Source organism: Marmota marmota, unplaced genomic scaffold (assembly GCF_001458135.2).
Source record: "Marmota marmota marmota unplaced genomic scaffold, marMar, whole genome shotgun sequence".
NCBI lineage: Eukaryota > Metazoa > Chordata > Mammalia > Rodentia > Sciuridae > Marmota > Marmota marmota.
The window spans coordinates 1212922-1235766 of record NW_026000241.1 but is presented as its reverse complement, the minus strand read 5'-3'; the positions used below and the strand labels follow the sequence as shown (position 1 = coordinate 1235766).

Sequence of the window (22845 nt, the reverse complement as noted above, 5' to 3'; positions counted from 1 at the left end):
GTGACAAGTATGGTGAGGTGAGGAAAAGGAGTGAGTGGGGTCTGAGGGTGGCTGGGAGAGCCTCCTGGAGGAGATGTAGTTAGGCTGAGAGCAGAAGGAGAATGGGAGGGAGGAGGGAAGGGATGTTACAGGCAGGAAGGACTGAGGCCGAAGGTCCTGCTGCATCCCAGGGAAGAGAAGAGGGCTTACGATTATCCTCCCAACCCACATCTGAGGCCACAGAATGCGACCCTGAAAACAGAGTCTGTACAGATGTTATCGGTTCAGGATGAAAATGAATATCACCTTGTGCCAGGGTGGGCCCTAAATCCAATGTAGTGTCCTCACGAGAGATAGAAAGCAACAAGCTGGGCAAGACAGAGAAGGCCATGCCAAGGGGAGGCAGTGACCAGAGTACAGTGGGCACAAAGCCAAGTGCTGCTGGAGCCCCCAGAAGCTGGAGAAGCCAAGACCCTCCACTGTGGCTTTCATGACCTGCCAACACACTGATTTCAGACTGGGCTCCAAAATAGCAAAAAAATGTATTTCTGATTTATGAAGCTGCCATGGTTGGAGCACTTGTCACAGCAGCCACGGGAAACAATGAAGGAAAGGGGTTGGCTAAGCTGGGTAACAGCCAGAGCATCCTGACGGCTTCTGGTACATACAGCACCCAGAGTAGCTACCAAAAACTGGCACCAATGCTACACACCCACCAGTAGCACAGCAGAGGGTGCTAGAACAACACTCTTAGAAATGAACAAAGGGGTACATCTTTGTGACTCTGAATTTGACAGTGCTTTCTTACATTATGACACCAAAGCAGAAGCAAACAAAAAATAGATGAATGGTAAGTATAACAAAAAATTTTTATGCTTCAAAGGACACCATGAGCCAGGCACAATGTCACATGCCTGTAATCCCAGTGACTCAGAGGAGGTTGAGGAAGTAGGATCCCAAGTTTGAGGCCAGCCTCAGCAACTTTATGAGGCCCTGTTTCAAAATAAAAAATAGAAAGAGCTGGGGATATGGCTCAGTGGCAAAGCGTCCCTAGGTTCAATTCCCAACACCAAAAAAAGAAAAAGGCCAACCATGAAAAAGTTGAAAAGAGAAACCACAGATTGGAAAAGAAGTATTTGAAAGCAAATCTCTGGCAAACAACTCTCATAACTTAATAAAAAGGCAGCACATTTTAAAAATATGCAAAGGTGGGCTGGGTTGTGGCTCAGTGGTAGAGCACTCGCCTAGTACGGTGAGGCCCTGGATTTGATCCTCAGCACCACATAAAAAAAAATAAAAATAAACAAAGATATTGTGTTCATCTATAACACACACACACATACACACACATGAAAAGTTTACACTAGCGTAATTAAGAACAGCACTCAAATAATAACAACCCTAATGTCCATCAACTAAGGGTGGAAAACCAAAGTGTGGCACGATCCATGATAAAAATATTATCCAGCCTTATAAGAATGAAGTACAGGGCTGGGGATGTGGCTCAAGCGGTAGCTCGCTCGCCTGACATGCGTGTAGCCCGGGTTCGATCCTCAGCACCACATATAAACAAAGAGTTGTGTCCGCCGAAAACTAAAGGAAATAAATATTTAAAAATTCTCTCTCTCTCTTAAAAAAAAAAAAAAAATGAAGTACATGCTACCACTCGGAAATCCTCAAAGATGTTACAAGCAAAAGAGGCCCAACTCCACAGGACCACACACTGCATGATGCCACTGATCGGAATGGTCCAGGACAGCAGAACTAGAGAAGAGAGACAGGTAGGTGATCAGCTGTCACCCAGGGATGGGGGGGACAAAGGAATTAAGGCAAAATACTAAACTGGAGCAAGGCTTCTTTCTGGAGGGAGGAAATGTTCTAATGCTGACTACGATAATGGCTGAACAACTCTGGGAATATATAAAAATTATTGAATTGGATATCTCAAAAGGGTAATCTGTATGGCCTATAAATTACCCCTCATAACACAAAATCAGCAGATGGACTAATTTTAAATTTAAAAGGCACAAAGGCTGCCAAATAGGTCTGAGGCTGGGCCTACATCCCTCTTCTTGGCCCTACAGTATCCTGGGAAGCAAGCACCCACCCTAAGTTTTTCCTAGCTTGCTGGGGTCTCCTCACAGTTCCCACTGTGCAGAGTGCAGTGGGCAGGCTCACAAGTCTGATGTTCTGAGCTTCCAGAAGGGGCTGGGGCTGCATGGCCACACTGCAGGGCCTCATCACTAATCCTGGGATGTATGCTCAACACGCCCAGCCCAGATGCAACTCCAGGCTGGCTGGGCTCTTAGTCATCCTCTATAGTTAGAGCCCCCGAAGTGGGGAGGGTCTGATTTGTTACCATAACCTTACTGACGCCAGATGGAGTGTTCCCCAGATTGGGGGAGACCACCTCTGCAGGACCCAAAGCTCTGACTCAGCCATTTGCAGCTGCTACGGCAGGAACAGCTGCCATCTGCTGAAATGAGGACTTGTGGCATCTCCACAAGCAGCAGTGGCCTCAGGCAGAGCCAGACAGCTCAGCAGACCTCAGGCTTATAATCCCCTCCTTCCTCAGAGCTGGCGAGAGGCCAGCTCCTGGGGGCAGCCTGCCTGATACGGAGTTGCCTGGTCCTGCCCCAAGTCGGCACTCCTGCCCACCTCCAGGGCGCCTGCGGACTGATTTATCACTATGCTTTCTCTAGCGACAGGTGCTTGGAACACAGCACTGTGGCAGCATTTTCTTAACCTTATGAAGAGGTAAACCCTCACACTCAGAGGGCTTCTAAGGACTGGCAATAGGCTTGGAGCTGCTCAGAGAGCCATGGTGTCCCCCTACTTGCAGTAGTGCGGGGCCTGGCCCACCTCAGAGACCCTTTGCTGTTCACGAAGCCAGCTTCACTACATTAGAAGGTGCATTTGGACCCAGGCTGCACCCCGGTGGCTGTGCCTCCGCTCTGTAGGCCCTGCCCAGCACCTGCCGGGGGAAGGCACGGCCCTCTCCAGCATGTACCTTGAGCCACTGCTTCTCTGTCAAGGAGTCGCTATAGTCCACCTCCTTGCGGTGGCGGGAACCCCGGCCAAACATCTTCTCTTCCTCCTCCTCACAGGTCAGCCGCTCCACCTCCGCGTCATCCTTTATGATCCAGGATGGGAGCTCATCCTCCTCCATCAGGCGCGGCTTCCGCTTAGGGTTGCGGGCCTCCTCGCGCCTGCGGTCCAGGTCCATGCGCTGCAGTGTGCGGGCAGGAGGAGGAGGGAAGCGAGAAGCAAAATGAGGGAGAGAGGGCGAAGAGAGGGGTCAGTAAAGAGGAGAGCGCAGCAGGGCAGGCTCCAGTAGGGACTCAAAGGCTCACAAGGCCCACAGAGGCCATTGCTGGCTCAGGAGTTAACAGAGCAGCTCTGACTGCAGGGGCTGACCTGGCAGCTGCTAAAACAGACCCTGCTAAGGGGCTCTGGAGAAGGTGGGAAAGAGGGGAACACAGACCCCAGGAAAGGGGCAACAGGGTGGCAGCTCTACAACAGCCTGAGTGGAAGACACAGGCCTGCTCGAGCCAAGAGGACCTCTGCTCCAATTTTGCCCCATCATTATGGGGCTGGGGCCTGCCATGGAGGCCCTCGAAGTCCCATGGCCTTGATGGTCTTGGCTCCCTTTGAAAGGGAGCAGAGCCCTTAACAGCTGTCAGCAAACAGACTCAGGAAGACAGGCAAGTCTGAGGGTCACGTACAGCATGGAGGCCAGTGTGTACCCGGCTGTCCTTATGACAAGCTCAGGAGATCAAGGATGAACAAGGATGGGTCAGTTAGAGTCATGAGCAGGCTACACTGGGAGATGTCCCCAGGTCCATTCGCCGCTGGGGAGTTTATTGGGAACTGAACCCAAGGACACTCTACCACTGTGTTTCATTCCAGCCCTTTTAATATTTTATTGTGAGACAGAGTCTTACTATATTACCCAGGCCGGCCTTGAACTTGTGACTCTCCTTGCCTCAGTGTCCCACACAGCTAGGATTATAGGCATGGGCCACCACATCTGGCATCACTGAGACTTTCTGCACAGTTTTTGGTGTTGGCAGGGTGGGCACATACACCCTGCAGGGCACCCTGAAGCTGTGGGGGGCAGAATAGCCTCCTTGTGGCAGCATGTTGCACTCACCATGAACAGGTCAAACTCCTCTTCATGTCGTGCAATCATTTGGTTGACAGTCTCGTCGTCGGGCACTTCATCTTCTTCCTACAAGATTGCAAACCTTTAGTCTGACTGTGGAGGGGTTGGGCTGGGCGGCGGCCAGGCTCGGAGGCGAGCAGTGGCGATCCATGGGAAATGAGCTGGTGGTCCCAGTCCGGCTGCGGTGGATGGGGACCCACACAGCAGCGAGAGGCACACACACGCACACGCACACGCACGCTCGGTGGGATCAGGGCCCTTGCTGGCCGTCCCAGCTGAGAAGCCGAGGACTGGATGGGCGTGGAGACTGAACTACCCCTCTCACCTTTAGAGGTGGCTCCTCCAAGTCGGGGTTGACGCCCGCTGGCGGAGGGGCAGTGTGGGCGAAGCTGGCACTGCCGCTGCCCGTGCTGCAGTGTCTGCTCTGTGGATAAATAGAGGACTTCAGTCTCCAGGGCTGTCAATCCGGCGTCTGTCACCAGCAGTTTAGAAAAAAAAACCACTTCAAAGGGAAAGCAAGTACTCATCCTCTTTCCGCTCAGCCCACACTCCCTTTACTCCAAAGGGATGCAAAAAAAAAAAAAAAAAAAAAAAAAGAGTGCAAAAAAAGGTACAAAAACAAAAATGAAAGCCGCTCATGCGTTCACCACTCACGCTGGGGGGGCGGGGGTCAGGGTCGGAACTGGTGCTGTGCTCACCTCGTCCTGCTCCTCATGCTCCAAGATGGCCTGCAGGAACGCGCGCCGTTCGTGGCTGGATGATTTCTGGTCGAACATGCCCGCCTGGATCACCTTCTGGTCCACATTGAGCTTATACTTGGCTGCAGCCAGGATCTTCTCCTCCACGCTGTTGACCGTGCAGAGGCGGAGCACGCGTACCTCATTCTGCTGCCCGATGCGGTGGGCTCGGTCCTGCGCTTGCAGGTCCTGGGGAGAGGCAAGAGTCAATTCCAAACTAGAGGGCAGAAGCTTTGGGGAGGAGGGTGCGAAGGCAGGGTCTTCTTTCTGTGTGGGCCTCCAGCCTCAAGTCTACCCTTCTTCACCACTAGTGGCACGAGCCAGAGCTCAGGAATGTGACCTGGCCTGCATCACCTAGCTGGGGGGACTAGGTAACGAGCCCAGTTGTGATCTTCTACCCTACAGGGATCTGACAAATACATGTGCTCCAACGGGAGACACTGTGTCAAAATCAGCACATCCATGTGTTCCTGCAGACAGGTGCTGGAAGGTGCTCAGCAATAGTGCCATTTCAGAGGACAACCACAAGGGGTTATGTCCCTAGCAGCCCTTGTCATAGACCCAGAGGTCCCTCAGTGTGGCCATGTAACAACTGAGGCACCACTCAGAGGTCAGGGCTAAAACCATGTAGCAGTGTGGCAGGGCCTGGTTTGGTTTTGGGCCCACATGCTTCCCTGCTGTGCAACCTAGGCCTGGGCCTACCCTCCCGACCCAACCTCAGAATTCACTGTGATGACATGCGGCCCCTCTTCTGATGGCTCTTATAGAATACATGAAGGAAAAGGTGTCAAGAGTGTGGCCCAACAACTGGGACAGCAGCTCCTGAAAAAAAAATTTGGGGGGGGGTACCAGGAATTGAACCCAGGGGTGCTTAGCCACTGAGCCATATCTCCAGCCCTTTTTTTATATTTTATTTGAGACAGGGTCTTACTATGTTGATAAGTGCCTCAATAAGTTGCTGGGATACAGATGCGTGAGACTATGCCCAGCACAAATATTTTAATTATCCCTAGTTTAGAACAAGGAGGCTCCCTGAAACCCTGTCTCTGGGCCCAGTGTATGGGCCACCAAGGTACCATGCTCCTCAAACTGAGAAATATGGGGAGGAAGGAGGATGGTAAGGAGCTGACCTCAAAAACCTTGGTAATGGGGTTTTAACTGCAGTCTACTTGCTGATCTGCACACTCTGACCATCCTTCAGGAAACTGGCCAGTCATTAGAATCTGGGCTGGAACTACATGCCAGACTGATCAGAGGAAAGACCTCAGATGGTTCACCCAGGGCATTCACCCAACAGAGTGAATCACTGATCATGCTGGGGTTACCAGGGTGTGGAAGAGGGTACACCTGGATGTAGAAGAGGGCACACCTGGACCCCACCAATGGAAGTATAAATAGTTGGGCAGAAGCAACCAGAATATGAAGGGAAGACTCCCACAGGCATGGGGATCCCACTTCTCAGGGCTGACCCAGCTAGAAGGACCTTACAAATGTGCCCCAAAAGGGACAAGAGGGTTTCCTATGCTGGTAGATGGAAACAGAGCTGGAATTAAGATGTTTTGGAGCCAAATATACCGAGACATCTGGGAGTTGATGCAACAGTGGAGGAGATGTGTCCTCTGGAGGAGAGGCAATTGACACTGGCTGCTGAACACAAGAGGCATGTGCTCCAACGGGAGACACTGTGTCAAAATCAGCACATCCATGTGTTCCTGCAGACAGGTGCTGGAGGGTGCTTAGCAAAGAGCAGGATTGGTGGGGAAGAGAAAGAGGCCTCTTTTCTTTGTGTTATTTGTATCTGCGTTGAAAATTAAAAGCAAGAGCATATTATTGTTATAATGAGACAGAGACCATTTTACTCACTTTAGAACGCACAGTTCTATATAACAGCACGCCCTGGCACCTACTGGCGTGGAGGCCAACATGGAGTACGTGATTAAGAAACAAGAGTCTGCCCCAGATTTTGTTCCACATGGGTCAATGTTCCACACAGAACAAGTCCGCAGAGCTGTGCCCCATAACCTGGTGGATGTAGCCAATGGGATTTACAGCACCTTCCACCTTGTTCTGTTATGTAATTCCAGAAATTAAAAAAAGGGTGGGGGAAATGCTGCTTTCCTAACCAGAGGACAAGGCTGTATCTACTTTTAGAAACAGAAAGAAAAATCTGCTTCTTGATGACTTAGTTGGGGTAGGTGTGGCTCCTGCCAGCTCCTGGGACCCACAAGAAAGCTTGTGGGTCAGCCCTCTAGGGCTTCTGGAAGCTCCTCTCCCCTCTCTCACCAGGGCACTGGCTGCTTTTACCTGGTGGGGATTCCAGTCGCTGTCGAAAATGATCACAGTGTCAGCTGACTGGAGGTTCAGTCCTAGCCCCCCAGCCCGGGTGCTCAGCAGGAAGATGAAATACTCGGAGCCGGGCTCGTTGAAGGTTTTCAGCAGCATACCCCGGTCCTCTGCCTTTGTGGTTCCTGACAGGCACAGGAGACAAGGAGGTCAGCAGGGTGGCTTGGGGACCAGGGTTAGGAGGAGACACACAGGAACTCCCAAGAGCAGAAACCATGACCCAGAGGCCACAAGAGCCAAAGCTACACTCTATCCACAAAAGTGGGACATACAATTAGCCAATGACTTGGATGCACAGAACATCACTACACTGTGGCACCTCTCCCATACCAGGAGATAAAAACAGGCTCCAACAGTGCCCTAATCTGGCTGCATCTCCATGTGACATGGGATGCGGGGAGGACTATGAGCACTGGGCCTGAGTTCAGGGACGCCCTAGCCAGTGCTATTGATATGACCAGACCCTGGCACCTCTCCAAGTGCCTGCTCTGCTCTATGGGCAAGAGGCAGAGTGGCTGATGCCGCCAAGACTACTCCTAAAAACATTCAAGGGGCCTCAATGCGGTTGGATAGTGGCTGTGGAAATGAGCCAATAGCCAGAGGGCTGGCATGTGCTCTTGACCCTACTGCAACAGGCTCTGCTGGTTCACAGGGAATCCCCATGGGCGAGAGCAGGGGAGCTTTACTTTTGTGTGTGTGATGCTGGGGATGGAACCCAGGGCCTTGCATATGTGAGGCAAGAGCTCTTCCCTGAGCCACACACACTCAGGGAAGCCTCATAAGGGGGACTTGGTATCCCTCTGGCTCTATTCTCCCAACCCTAAGCAGAGAGCCCGCAAGGGTTCCCAGTGACTTTCAAATAACAGTCCAGGATGTGGATCTTTGGTATTACAGTATCCATAGGATGTCTTAAGCTACTCAGGCTTCTGTCGGCGCCAACAAAAGCTGCCTTTGGTGCACTGAGCAATCATTTTGGTGACACAATGAAAACTAAACACTTCCTACCACTGGTCCACGTGTCACCAGGCACAGCACAAGAGCTGGTACCTACTGTAGCCAAAGCACCTACTGTAGCCAAAGCACCTACTGTAGCCAAAGCACCTGTCATATGCCACCCTTCCTTGGGCTCCAGATGCAACCACAGCCATCCCACCTCAGAGAGGGGAACAACAACCCCCCAGATGCCAGCATGTGCCTCACATTCATCACCCTCATGGCAGGAGACTCAGTGTCATGACTTCATTGAGCTCCCAGTCTTCCTCTGCATTTTCGATAGACTTTCTGCCTCCGTGGCTGGGACTATATATGAGGTGCTACAGAAGCAACTGAGGCCAAGTTAACAGAAGCACTTGTCCTCTGCAAAGACAGGGTCAGCACTCAGAAGGCTTGGGTTTGGCCCTCCAGAAGATGGGAGAGACAACGTGAAGGTTGGAGCACATAGTAAAGAGAGACCTAGACACATGGCCTTGCCAGGGTTTTGGTTTCCTACAGCCTGAAAGCAGTGGAAAGCCCCAAGAGAGGACAGGGCAGCAAGGGAGACTTGCATTTTGTGAAGGTGGACCCGGAGAGTTCTGAAAAGGGGCTGAAGGTCGGGCGAGTGAGTGTGCAGGCCATGTTTTGGGTAAGGGTCCAGAGAGGGACAGCAGGATCAGCCAGGCAAGCAGAGTCTATGAAACAACATTTCTAAAAGATCCTCAGTGAGAACAGGTTTGGGGGCCCAGGGGAGGTGCACAAAGGTTTGGGGTATCCTGCCATGCAACACACCCTGCACATGAACTTAGTAAAGTCTCCAAGACCTTGTGCAAGGGGAACTGCTTAACCTTGCTGGTTTCTTTTTCTTTCTTTTTTTTTTTTTTGTACTGAGGATTGAACACAGGGGTGTTTAACCACTGAGCCACATCCTCAGCCCTGTTTTAATATTTTATTTAGAGACAGGGTCTCACTGAGTTGCTAAGTGCCTTGTTAAGTTGCTGAGGCTGGCTTTGAACTGGCAATCCTCCTGTCTCAGCCTCCTGAGCTGCTGGATTTACAGGTGTGCACCACTGTGCCTGGCATCCTTGCTAGTTTCTAACCCCATTTTTCTGGTAAGCCTTGTCCACTACTCAGGCAAAAAGAAGGTGGGGAACTCGCTTAAGGCCTTCCCGACTAGTCATAAGTGCTGGCCACCTCTTGCCCAGCCTCTTCCTCCCCGGAGCGCTTCTTGGAGGTGAGGGGAAGCAGAAATATTTAGAGGGACCACTGGGCACAGGGTCAGGGCCTATCGCCTCCTGGAGGAAGCTCCTGCTCTTGCCCTGCAACATCTGCTTCTCTCCCTCAGTGGCTCCTGATTCTAGTACAGTCAATCCTGATTCCAACTCCAGGCCTGACCAGTGAGTGATAGGACCGCAGCCACATGGCTGCTGTGAAAAGTCCAGCGAAAAGCACATGACTCCAAGTAGCTAAAGGAGAGACAGCCCTGGACTTCTGAGGGGAAAGCTGAGCTGCCTCTGCTTTGGAGACACGGAGCAGGTAGGGGAAGCCTGAGGATGAGGCCAAGTTAAAGGAGAGCGGAGCTATGAGCTGGAGAAAAGCCCTGAAGCATTATTGTTGTACCTGAATCCAACTGAGGCTAAAGCAAGCAAACCCTTGGGTCCCAATTATGCTTTTTACCTTATGCATTTTCATGGGTTTTTTGCTTCCTGTTTAAGCAGGACCGCCAAGCACCCCTTCCTCCCAGTGCTGTAGTGAAAAGGTGGCCAGTGTTCAGAGTCTCAGCTTGTGATCCTGCCATGACACCTCCAGGGTCTGGCCTCCCAGTTCCAAGCCTGAGGAGCTCAGTGTGGTACTGGGTTCAATGTGGCACTGGAGGGGGGCCCATAAGCATAAAGCTGGGGTATCCTTGGACAACAAAGCCCCTTAACAAGTCTCTCTTCTACTCACCATCAAGCCTGAGGTATTTAAAGCCACGATATGCAAAATAATCTTCCATGATCGTCATGAGGGAGGTCATTTGGCAGAAGAGCAGCACTTTATGGTTGGTTGCACGCAGTTTGGGAAGAATTCTATCAAGAAGCTCAAATTTCCCCGAGGCTCTGTACAGGTCCAGTCTAAGGCGTGGCAGGAGGAAGGGAAGAACATTCAGAACATTAAAAATGCCACCTCTGGGTGTTTTAAAGAATAGGAGTGTGTCATGTTCCCACACTGGCTGGAGGGCACAGAGGTCTCCCAAGCAGACCTCCTACTACAGTTTCAGCAAAGCCACTTCAACCCAACTAAAATAAACTCAGGTCACCCTTGATTAAGAGCACATTAGAAGGGTGACCACTTCTTTATCATCTAACCTGATTCCTCTGAGAATGAAAGAGCTGTGACTTTTAATAAGGCAGGGACAGGAAGTGAGGACCAGGGCTACTCCCAGAAACCCAGGCCTTATCTCCCTTCTTGTTAAAGAACCTTCTGGGGGGTCTGGGGTTGTGGCTCAGCGGTAGAGTGCTTGCCTAGCACATGTGAGGCTCTGGGTTTGATCCTCAGCACCACAGAAAAATAAACAAATAAAATAAAGGTATTGTGCCCAACTATAACTAAAAAAATATTTAAAAAAAAAAAAGAACCTTCAGGAACAAATGTTCACAGTGGAGAGTGCCCACACCCTGCCAGACTTAGAAGGGGACCTCTGAAGCTTCTCTCATTTCTTCCAGTCAACAGCCCCTGGATTAAGAGATGTGGAAACTGAAGCTCGGGGGCAGGAACAGGGTGATCCCACATAGAGAAATTTCATGATGCAATGCGATGAAAACAAGACACACCAAAACTTCTTGTCCTTTCATTAAGTAATGCTGTTCCTGAGACTGCTTTAGTATCCAGGGTCATAAAAGGAACTTGTAGCAAGACTTTTTGTAAAAGTGAAACTCTAGGGGGCTGGGGATGTGGCTCAAGCGATAGTGCGCTCGCCTGGCATGCGCACGGCGCTGGGTTCGAGCCCCAGCACCACATACTAATAAAATAAAGATGTTGTGTCTGCCGAAAACTAAAAAATAAATATTAAAAAATTCTTTCTCTCTTGAAAAAAAAAAAAAGTGAAACTCTAGAGACGACATCCATGTCTAATACCAGGGACTTCAAGAAGTGTGGCCTAGCCACATGCGTGGGACATGCTTGTGGTGGCTTAGGAGGCTAAAGGCAGGAAGATCATGAGTTCAAAGCCAGCCTCAGCAATTTAGCGAGGCCCTAAACAACTTGGTGAGATGATATCTCCAAATAAAATATAAAAACAGGCTGGGGATGTGGTTCAGTGATTAAGTGCCTCTGGGTTCAATCCTAGAAGTGTGGCCTGTGCTTTTACAAAGGATGCTGCAGAAAACAGATTCACACAGTACAAAAATATTTCTGTATTAATGGATTATGTGTAGACTCAGAGACACCGAGAAAGCTATCCAGGGTCACAGAGCAAGGAGGTGGCAGAGCAGGGTCCAGAAGCCAGCCTGCCTCAGGAATCCTGCCTTTGGGGTGAATGGTGATCAACTCTCAGTATACAAGATCCCTCTCCTTTCTTTAGGTTCCTCTATGTTTTCTAAATGTTCAGGTTTGAAAACTGGACAAAGGTAACAACAGCGAGAAAGCAAACCCTTCCACATGGACAACCAGCCCACCCTACACAGTTGGGCAGCTTCTCACCCCTGGACGATGCCACCAGTGAAGCCCAAGTGCTCAGAAAAGGATTCCTGCAATGGAATAAGAGACGGGTCAGTGCTGGGACAGGGACAGGCCATCTGTTCCAACCTCATGGTCCAGGCCTCTGCTGTAAAAGGATGGAGCCCTCATATCAGGCACTCAGCAATGGCCCATGGCAGCACCAAGGCCAAGAGAGGGATGCTGAACACTGCTTATCACACCAAATCCTGAGCCTCATGCAGCTCTAACAGAAGGGAAGAAGTAATATACAACACGCTTGGTCACCCTCATGAGTGCAAGAGGACTGTGTCTGTGCAAAACTACCCTGGAACAGAACCCCAGGGGCACTTGTGGTGGGCACGAGGGATCTTCAACCACACTGAACTTTAAGCCAAGAAATAAGGACACATGTACACATTTCAGAAACAAGAATACAGACTCTCGAAGAGTACTAAGTTCCCAAAGGGTTCTGGTCCACACCCTTGATTAAATGAGGAGGCTGCGCTTGTATTTCTCCCACATGGAAAAGGCCAGGATGCCAAAGAGCAGATGTGGCACAACTCCTGGGGCTCATCCCTACAGAGGAGTCTCAGGGAATCTTTCAGGGAGGGGTTTCAGGAACTTTATTTCTCTCATATAAATATTTGGATTCCTTAAAATTAGCATACATGAGCACATGTAGTAGAGCACATGCTTAGCATATGCAAGGCCTTGGGTTCCCTCCCCAGCACCAAAAAAAAGTAAATAACATACATACATACATATGTACATACATAAATAATACATACGTATGTATATAAATAATTTGTAAAAAGAAAACCAACAGACAGATATACATGCATTACCTATTCCAAATACTAAAAACTTTTGCAAAGTCAGATATCTGAGACAAGCAACCTAAGTCAACCTAGGAGCTCAGCACAGACTGGTGTCTTTGGGCCCATACAGAGTGAGGATGGGGGCCATCAGAGAGAACTGCTGCCAACAAGCTCTGGGTATAGCAGGGACTGCTGTCCCTGAGGCTGGGCGTGTGGCACATGGGACCTCACCTCAATGTGCTGGAACATGTACGGGTGGTTGCAGATCTTCCTCAGCTGCATGATGGTGTTCATCAGGGTCTTGGTGCCACCTTTGCCCTAGGGAGGCAGACAAAAAGGTCAAAACCAGGTCTTATCTCTGCGGTAGGGTGGAGCTGGCATGCAGAAAGGGAGAAGAGCTCTGGGGAAGCTGGGGTTGCAGCTGTAGCAGAGCAACCAGGAACACAACCCAGAGTGCAGAGACAGCTCATGTGAAGACCTAGAGGTCATAAGTAGCACTGGGGGATGCAGAGACCACCTGGCATACTACAGGGTTAGGGTAGGAAGCTAGCAGGATTGAACTGAATGAACACAAATGCTTTTTGACACCAGCTCTGTCCTTGGCATTGCAGGGAGCCACTGGAGGGGTCCCTCAGGCTGCAGAGTAGAGGGAAGGCTCAAGCTACCAGGGTGGTGCTCTGGGCTGAGAAGAAATCAAGTGCACACTGTTCTACGAGGTCAGAGAAGAAAGGGCCTAAATAAACACAGAGGGGAAGTAATTGGGAGTTAGGATCCTGGGTACAGGATCAAGGAATCTGACAGGAGGGGCCTGGTACCCTAAGAGAGAGCTCACCTGACCCCGACTCCTTACCACTATATGCCCTCGCCAAAGTAACTTTGTAACAACGGGGTGGAACGGTTCACTATAATATTCAAACCTTACTGGGGTTAGCATGGGCCCCACAGTGCCAAGGAAGGAGCCAGTGTCTCCAAAGTGCCCCCTAAGAAAGACCACTGGTACTTATACTCATGACTATTTAAATGCCCTTGGGATCACAGCCAGGTGGGCCTTACAGGGCACAATTAAGCCTATGGAGGTAAGAACCACACTGGTTAGCGCACACTCCAGCCCTGAATACCAGGCTGCCTCTGCTCCACCCTCCTGGGACATCGAAGTGCAGAATAGGGATCCCCAGAGACAACCTTCTTGTCCTTCTCGGAGCCGTCGGTCAGTAGCACCCCCTTAGCTTGCATGTGCCGGTAGAGCACGCGCTGCAGAGCAGACATGTCGCACTTGATGACATACTCCACCTGCAGGGCAAACAGTGAGCTCAGGGGAGCAGCAGCAGCCCCAACGCCTGACCCAACTATATCTCCAAGCCCTGCTGGAAGCACCCAAAACCTCAGGACATGAGCTCTGACTAAGTAACAAAAGGGTGATGGTGAGGATCCCCTGAGGCTGGGGGACAAGGGAGACAGAGACCAAGAACCCAGAGCCTTCCCACACTGGAGGCCTAGAGCCTCATGCTAATAACAGAGGGAAGAAGTGCAGGCATTGACACTGATAGGAAGTGGAACTGAGGCTCTTACTAACAGGGGTTAGTTGCCATCCAAAGGCTGGATGGAATAGGGCCTAGATCTGGACCTTGGGGAGACCCTGAGCATACCCAACCTTGGGAAACCCGACAGTACACTGTGGCAAAGTGGCTTCTCCTAGGCAGAACTTACCTTCTCAGGCAACTGAGCCTCAACTTCCTTCTTGAGCCGCCGGAGCAGGAAGGGTCGCAGCACTTTGTGGAGACGACGAATGATAAGGATGGTTTCTTCCTCATTCAGGTCCACCTGGAGCCCCACGAACAAAATCCAAATGTCACCTCCAAAGGAGGGGAGGCAGTGACCACAGTGCTCTAAGCTTTCAGGGGCAAGGAGTGCACCCTCCTTCTTGGTATGACTGACGGATCTGCTGTCCACAGAATTTGGGGGATGGAACTAAGGGCATTGGGAGACCATGCTGTGTATGCCTCCCCACAAAAATGTGGCAGCCTGCTGAATGGCTTCCCTAAGGGTAATGTGAACTTGTGTGTCTACAAACCTAAAAGCACAAACAAACAAAAACACTACAGCACTGGAGCAGGCTGAGCACACAGAAAACTGACTTTAACTGCAGAATTCCCAGGGAGGGGTCTGTCACGAGGTACCCCAAGCCTCTCTCAGGCTGAGGAGACCCAAGTAAAATAAATACTGCTTTCCCAGGTGCCTGCTCCTTGGCCAAAAGTTATTTTTTTCAATCAGACGAGATTGGGCGTGTTCAGGGTGGTATGGCTCTGACCAGTGTTGAAATGTCTGGAGACTGTGGGTGGCACGATCAGACTGAAGGCCACACAGTGGCCACAGAGATAAGCCTCTGACCACGGTCAGATAAACAGCAAGTAGCAGAACAGTATTATGGTTTTCAAAAAAAAAAATTCTATATGCTGGTGTTTAGCACATAGAAAATGCCCATGTAACACACTTCACACTGATTTCTTTCTTTTAAAAAGAAAAGATATATATATAAGAAGAAAATATACATAAAGCCTGAACTTTTCTTCTGTCAATTCCTGGTCATCCCTTGGTAGAAGTGCCCTGCTTGAAAAGAAATGAAGCTGTAGGATCTGGTCCTGCATCTGGGGAAGGGGCCTAAGGACCGTGGTTCCTTCATCATGAGGACCTGGAGAAAGCCTTGGTTTCTCCTTCAAAAGGGCTGCTATTTTGGTCTGTGGTAGAGATAGTGGGGACTGTGAGGATGAGACCAGTAAAGGCCCATCTGTAAACAGGACACATCTACAGAAAGATGCCCAGCGGGAAGAGTGGCAGAGCCACTTCCAGGGGCTGTAGCACTACTGCTAACCTAAGTTATGCCCACGTCTGCAGGGCCTGGCCGCTTAAGTCACCTTAACAAGAGGTCACATAGGCCATCCCACAATATGTCAAACCCCCAAAGCACAACGTGCTGTGGACTTTGTGCTCGGAGCTAGCTCAGGGACATGTTATCAACCATGTAGATAGGCCCCTCACAGCCAATGTGCCACTGTGTGGCCTTCAGACTGACCATGCCACCACAGTATCCAGACATTTCAACATTGGTCACAACAATCTCTGAAAACAACATAAAACAGAGCCCAACAACAGGTGCCTCAACCAAGACCTTATAGGTCCCTCCTGCTCTCAGGGTGAATCCTGGACTCCCTGAAATGCCCAATAGGATGTAGTTCAATGTGCCATTCATACCCTGAGGGCCTAGGGCCATCCCAGGGCCACATAAACCCCTGGGACTTCTCTCCTGATCTGTCCATCTCTACACAAGGGTCCCCTTGTGGCTCCTCTAGCTTCAGGGTCCAGGGGCAGTGTATTGTGGGGGCACAATACACACTGATCCTGGGAGCCAGCTGAGCCAGGATGATCCAAGCAGGTGTGGCTGCTAATGCAAGGTGCATAACCATGACCACCATTTCCCACCCTACCAGGGTGTGGCCAGGCACACACCCACCTTTTCCCCGGTCATGGCAAAGGGAGCATTGAACCACTGTTCAAAAGTGCTGCAGCTCTTGAAGATGGTGGGCAGCAGGAAGTTGAGCAGCGCCCAGAGCTCGGGGAGCTTGTTCTGCAGTGGCGTGCCCGTCAGCAGCAGACGCCGAGGGGCCACGTAGTGCGTGTTGAGGACCTGTGTCAGCTTACAGTGGTGGTTCTTCATGCGGTGGCCTTCATCCACAATCATGTACTTCCAGCGGATCTATAGGTCAGAGCACAGGTGGTCAGGGGGACAGCAGGGCTGCCCTGAAGGACCTCATGCTGGAAACAGAGGCAATGGTCACCACCAACCAGGAAGGCTCGGTGGGGGAGAGCTCCTGAGAACATGGCATTACACTGTACCACCCCCAACACGCACACACACGGAAGAGCCACACAGGCTCCAGGATACATGGAAGGGAGATGAGCCTCTGACCACTTTGTCAGATAAAGAGCACATAGCAGAACAGTATTATGGTTTTCAAAAATATATATATATATATGCCAGTTTTAGCACATAGAAAATGCTCACTGATCAGTGAGGCCCCCTGGGGTATGGGTTGTGCAATAAGGTTGGTGACAGCTCTATTTCAATGAGCAGAGCATATTTCAAAGGGCAGCCAAGAGCCCAGGGAGGTCGGAACGTGAGGCACTCCAGTGCCAAGGAGCCCTGCCTTATCCAGCCACTCCGAGAGTCTGTGGGTGATTCTCAGATGGAACAGGGCTCGACACAGTGTGAGACCACAGGCAGGAGCTCTGGGGTATCTCAAGGCAAGTCTCTGTGGATCACAATGAGCCCAGCTTCAACCTCTGTCTAATGGGAACCATGCACGCCTCCTAGGGATACTGTGAGGCTTGAGGAAGGCAGCACATGTCAGGTCAGGGTACCCAAGGGCAGTGCTGATCTGGGGGTTCAGCAGCCTCCTTCTACAAATAATATCCAGCCATGGCAGATAAACAGGATTTTCAGGGCCTTGTTCCTGGGCTCATGATGGGCCTACCTTTATATTACACCTGCAGGAGAGACACTATAGTACAGGCTGGAGGACAAGATTCTACCCTCAGTTTCCAGGACCTCAGTTTCCTCACCTGTCAACCCCAGAATACACACAGAGGGCCAGATACCACCATTACCAGCATACAGTGAGGAGTGTGGTAAATGGCAAATGTCCCTGGGTCAAAAACTCTCCACTCAGTGCTCCCTATGGTCAGCAATGAGGCCTGCTGTACACTATTCAGTTGAAGTTTCCCAGACAGGAGGAGCTACAGCAGGCATGGGACTGCATCTGCCTATACCTGGACCATGGCACATGCTCAGTAATTCATCAGTGCAGGCAGGAGGTGCCTTCAGTCACATCACCCAAGAAACTTCCAGGCCTGAGCAGTCCCCAACATAAAGGCCTGAGGCTGATAGGCCAACAGCACCTCAGCCTGAGTTCTCAGCCGTCATCCTCTTCCTCAAACCCTAGCTGTCTCATGGTCTTTGGTGGGCGGCATGGCCCCAAAGGAGGGGAAATTGAGGCTACTAGAGATAGGGACGACAAGGCCAGTCTATCCTCAGCCCAAGTGGGACATGCAGGCAGGTCAGGAGACACTGTATGAGAAGCAGCTTCAGGAAGACACCCAAGAGGAGCTAGTTCACATGTTCTGAGGACAGCCCCAACCCTTGGATCTGAACTGGGGCCAGCCTTGAGACGTTCAGAAAGGCAAAGCTGTGGTCACCTCCTCCACACCCAGGGTAGCTGTCTTCTTATGTGTGTACATTTATGTGAGTCACTGAGAAGTCCCTTGCAAGGGGCTTTGGGGCATACACACACACGACAGCATGGATCAGGCAGCAGCAGTTTCCCAGCAGCCCAGGAGCCCCTGGCCTGATGTGGTTTTGGCAGCAAACATTACCTTGGCTAGGATGTGCTTGTCTTTGATGATGTACTCATAGGTTGTCAGCAAGACATTGAACTTCCCACTGCGGAGCTGGGGGACAAAAGCCCGTCTTGCTGCTGGAGAGCCCTGTGGGGACACGACAAATATACCTCAGCATCACAGGCAATGCAAGTGAGCGTGGCACCCCAGCAGCTGCCTGGATGGCACTCCTGACAGGGAAGAAGGGCTTGGTCTTGTCAGAGGTGGCATGCAAAGGTGGTGGGTAAGGGACTGGTTGGTGCTGACCTTGATATGCAGAGCACCAACTATAGGGAGAGGATAGCAGAGTGTGGGGCCCCTTGGGGAGCTGTGCTGCCTACTACCTGGAGTACCTTCATCTTCTCTGCCCAACTGCTCCTTGGGGCCCCAGAGAAAGGGGACTACTGCTTCCCGGCCCTCCATCACCTGCATGCCTGTTGGCTGAGCAACCCCTCTTCACAGGTTCCCAACCCAGAAGCTAGAGCCCCTCCTATGCATACTGACGGACACTGTGATCATTCCAGCCTTTTCCCTAGCCACAAACCTGTGCCGTCCCTCATTTCCAAATCCCTAACCCACATGACAAGGGTCTAAGATGGACACCAGGGCTTTGTCCAGGATCATGTTCCAGACACACTGAGCTTCAAGGCTCCCTAAACTGTTATCTATAGAGCTACCCATGGTCCCTCAAACCCAACAGCTGCTGTCCTCTCTAGGCCCTCAAACACAAAGTGCTCTCTGTCAAGCTTCTAACTTGCCATGGGCTGAGAGCCTCACAGCACAGGATGAAGGACCTGGACCTGGGAGATCTGCAGCAAGGGCAGCTGGTGCTGACCAGGCCTGACCTGGGCCCACAGCACCTTGTGTACCCTGTCACCCAACAGCCCATGATGTATGTTCATTAGGTCCTCATACACTAATGGATTTTTAATCAAAGCTTGGTTGAAAACCACAAAATCCTCCAGCAAAGCATCGATGTCTACTATGTGTTTCAATGTACACAATGTGAAAACTGTATTCCACAACGAGTCCATAACTTAATTTTTAAAAATATGCATTTATACCCCCAAATAAGTGACCCCAATTCTGCAATATTATGACCCTATATATACAAAATATAAAAATGCACATAAAAATCCTGTACCATTAGTGTGCATGGATGTGCCTGTCTTCTCTTTCCCTCCCCTCCCCTTGCCCACATCCCTTAAAGAGTCACAGGAAACCTTTGCAGGCTGTCACGTACCTTGTAGGACACCTTTACCACAGAGGGTGCCCACTTGTCAAATTCATATGCCCAGTTTGACAGTGTCCTGGTGGCACAAGGAAGGGATAGTCAAGTTTCATGTTGGTCAGAAACATCAGGGTTGACATGGTCACGGCTCTCGAGGTGACAGGGTAACTGAATTTGTCACATAGCAGCTGAGTGCGGGAAGAAAGGCCAGGAAGCACCAGGAGGCCCCTTTCTCTGGGGCCCCAAGGAGCAGTTGGGCAGAGAAGAGGAAGGCACTCCAGAAGCATGTAGGATCAGAAGCATGCCAACTGGTGATGAGGACGGGTAGCTGCTGCTCAGATGGGATAAGCCAGAATGAATCTGGATGGGAGACCCGGAGACTAGTTCTTTGGGAATACACCACATACTGGTGCCAGGAAAACCACATAGCCTCTTAGAGCCGGGTCTCAAGCTCAGAACCATGCTAGTGATTGTGCTGTTCCCCCCTGGGAAGGTAGGAGACACTGAGGGTTCTTTTCACCATCTCTGAATGAAAATGGCACTACTGACGTGTCCTGACAGTCAGACATGGAATACAGGCCATAAGCAGAAGTCTGGTCATGCTAGGGGAAGGGGAAGGCTAGAGCAGCAGGGACAGGGCAGGAGCAAAAAGCTGAGGCTGTTCCTCTTAGACAACCTAGGTCAGATGATGACAGGAGGGAAAGGGAAGATACAAGAGAACATGGAGCAGGTGGAACGTGGTGGAGGGAGTGGCAAGGAACCATTCCCTGGAGGGAACACACTCAGGAGAGTATGAAGGTGATGATAAATTAAGATCACAGGAGTAGGATTCTGGGAGAAAGGTTGAGACATGAGTTTTTGGTAATGGAAGGAAGCCACTCAGAACATCTAGACCTGGTGATTTGTAAAGAGAAGACACAACACACACAGATGAATAGCAGACATGGTCAAGTCTCCCTTAGCACCTCTCTCCAAGTACCTCCACACTGAGGTGGTGGTGAGTCCACCACAAACTCACACTTCCCAGGCTCCCTAGCAGCCAGTCATTGGAGTGGGCACAGTCCCAACCAATGAGATGAAGCTCAAATCACTGGGGTGAAAGGAAGGAAGCAGGTAGACTGGTAATATCTGAAAATGTTTGGCTGCCAAAAGCTACTGTTGCCCTTTGCCCTGCCTATCAGCCTTGGAACTCAGATGAGATGGTGAAGGCAGTACAACCATCTTGCAACCATGAAGCAAGAACCTGAAAGCAGGTGTCACTGGCTAAGGGTGTGAGCAGAAAACTTCAGGAGTCTGAACACCTGATGGCATTGTAGAGTTGCCAGACCTGCCCCAGACAGCCTGGCGTGCAACTCCCCTTATGATCAGAAACACCTCCCTGGTTCAGTCAGAGATCCTATTTCTATAACAAGGAGCAACAGGAGACAGTTGAGGGACAGAGAGAGAAACTAACAGCCAAAGCCCAAGGTCTACAGCAGGTGAGGCAAGAGCCACTATGTCATGAAAGGAACTGAGAAGACAGGCCAGAGTGACAACAATCTAAGGCAAGGCCAGAGGTTCATGGCAGAGTAGTGAAGTCCCAACGGGTGGAATAGGGCAGCCCGATGCCACAACACCAAATACGCCCTGGGGCACAGTAGCTCTTCTGGCCTGGAGGAGATGATGCTGGACAGAGTGGATGCTTGCCTGGGGGAGGCATGGGGAGAAAAGGCCACAGGTCAGGCTGGGGCACAACTTCACTGAGGTGAGTAGGGTAAGCTAGCACCAACAACCTTGGTAATGGGGTTTTAACTGCAATCTGTGAGCTTGGAGACAGGGGAAAGGTACGAAGCACACTGCACTCCAGTGAGGAAATGACTTCTCCAGGGGTGAACTGTTCTGTAACTGCTTTGTGCAGCTCCTGGAAATGGATGTGTCAGCAAGGAAGGAGAGTTACCATGCACCCCGCAGACCAGGCTAAGTGCGTTCAGCTCAACATAACCAAAGATGAAAGAGAAGCCACTAAAGACTGTGTGTGCACAGGGGTAGTACAGAGACTTGCACATCCTAGTGCTCTCCACTCTGAGGGCCTGGAACAATGACACTCAAAAGCAACAGGCACATGTGGAACCCAGCTTGTGGGGATTTTTTTTTTTTTTTTTTTGGCTTTGTTAGCTTGTTTTGTGGTACTGGGGTTAGAGCCAGGGCTTTGCACATGCTACAAAAGTGCTCTACCATTAAGGTTTCCAACACCATCCTCCTGTTAGAGAAAGCAGGGCTCCATGAGAAGAGGCAAGGCTGGGACTGTAGCTCAGTGGTAGAGAACTTGCCTACCACAGGTGAGGCACTGGGTTCCATCCTCAGCATTGATAAAAGTAAATAAATAAATAAACAAATAAATAAAGTTATTATATGCAAAGAGAATGGGCAAATTCCAGGAAATGGACAGATAAGCCTGGATTATCTCCAAACCACCACAGTGAGGGGCCTGTCAAAGGGGCAGTTATGTCCCCAAGAGTTCCCAGTGGCCAAAGCTGGAAAGAATTAAAAAAAAAAAAAAAAACACAGTCCAGTAATGGTGTGTAGTCCAATGAAAAATTAAATATCCATCAGTCGTTGCTGTAAAATGACTGAGAAAGGTAATAAATGGGGAGAATTCCAATAATGTCCACAACCTCACTACTCAGAAAGCTGGAACTGCACTCTACATTCTTGTGTGTGGACTGAGATTAGGAACATTTTTGAAAGAATACAGTAAGAAAGTGGAGGAAAAAGAGTAACTTCATAGCAAGCCATGTGATTAACCTGCTTCATGTTGAAGATCAGCAGTGACCGCAAGCTGACAGTGTGTAGCTTTGACACGATGAGTTAAGATGAGCATTTCAGGGCTGGGGTTGTGGCTCAGCAGCAGAGCGCTCACGTCACATGTGCAAGGCTCTGGGTTTGATCCTCAGCACCATATAAAAATAAATAACTACAACTAAGAAATAAATATTTTAAAAAATAAATTAAAAAAGAAGGGCATTTCACCTCTGTGCTCTTCTGCCTAAAAGTCAGCCCTTGGTCAATCACTAAAAAAAAAAGGCCAGAGGGAGACCCAAGACTGAAGAATGGTCTACAAAACACCTGATTAATCTTCCAAACTGTCATGTTGGGGGGCTGCGGGTGTAGCTCAGTGGAGGCAGCATGCCCAGCATGAACAAGGCTCCAGGTTCCACCCCCAGTACCAAAAGAAAAACCAAACTTATAGAAACTCTAAGGTCATGAAAACTATGGCAAGTTGAAGGAACTGTCACTGATCTGGAGGTTAAGGTGACAGCTAAATACAACATGGGATCCTGGAAAATAAATGAACAGTGAGGAAAATAAAAGTGAACCCCAATAAAGTACACGGTTTATTTAGTAATAATGGGCTAGCACTGGCTCCACAGTCCTGGCAATGGGGCAGAGGGAAGGGAAGCGGGATCCACAGTAAGAGAAACCAGGCAAGAGGACACTGGAGCTGGCAACCTC

General features: G+C 50.3%; 1 protein-coding gene across 8 annotated transcripts in view; it reads right to left on the bottom strand.

The window, feature by feature from the left end:
• Smarca4 (SWI/SNF related, matrix associated, actin dependent regulator of chromatin, subfamily a, member 4) overlaps positions 1–22845 on the bottom strand; it is a 63501-nt gene that overhangs the window by 18643 nt on the left and 22013 nt on the right. For 5 of the 8 annotated variants that reach the window (XM_048795101.1, XM_048795102.1, XM_015489036.2 and 2 more), the window contains exons 9-21: positions 19366–19432; positions 18120–18230; positions 16201–16443; positions 14400–14513; positions 13875–13982; positions 12924–13010; positions 11878–11924; positions 10144–10310; positions 7186–7349; positions 4843–5070; positions 4470–4568; positions 4133–4210; positions 2990–3208 (exon numbers count right to left, since the gene is read on the bottom strand). In XM_048795101.1, the coding sequence (XP_048651058.1) occupies positions 2990–3208; positions 4133–4210; positions 4470–4568; positions 4843–5070; positions 7186–7349; positions 10144–10310; positions 11878–11924; positions 12924–13010; positions 13875–13982; positions 14400–14513; positions 16201–16443; positions 18120–18230; positions 19366–19432 (1732 nt within the window). The remainder of the gene's footprint in view (positions 1–2989; positions 3209–4132; positions 4211–4469; positions 4569–4842; positions 5071–7185; positions 7350–10143; positions 10311–11877; positions 11925–12923; positions 13011–13874; positions 13983–14399; positions 14514–16200; positions 16444–18119; positions 18231–19365; positions 19433–22845) is intronic. The other 3 variants (XM_048795098.1, XM_048795099.1, XM_048795100.1) reach the window with 1 other exon arrangement.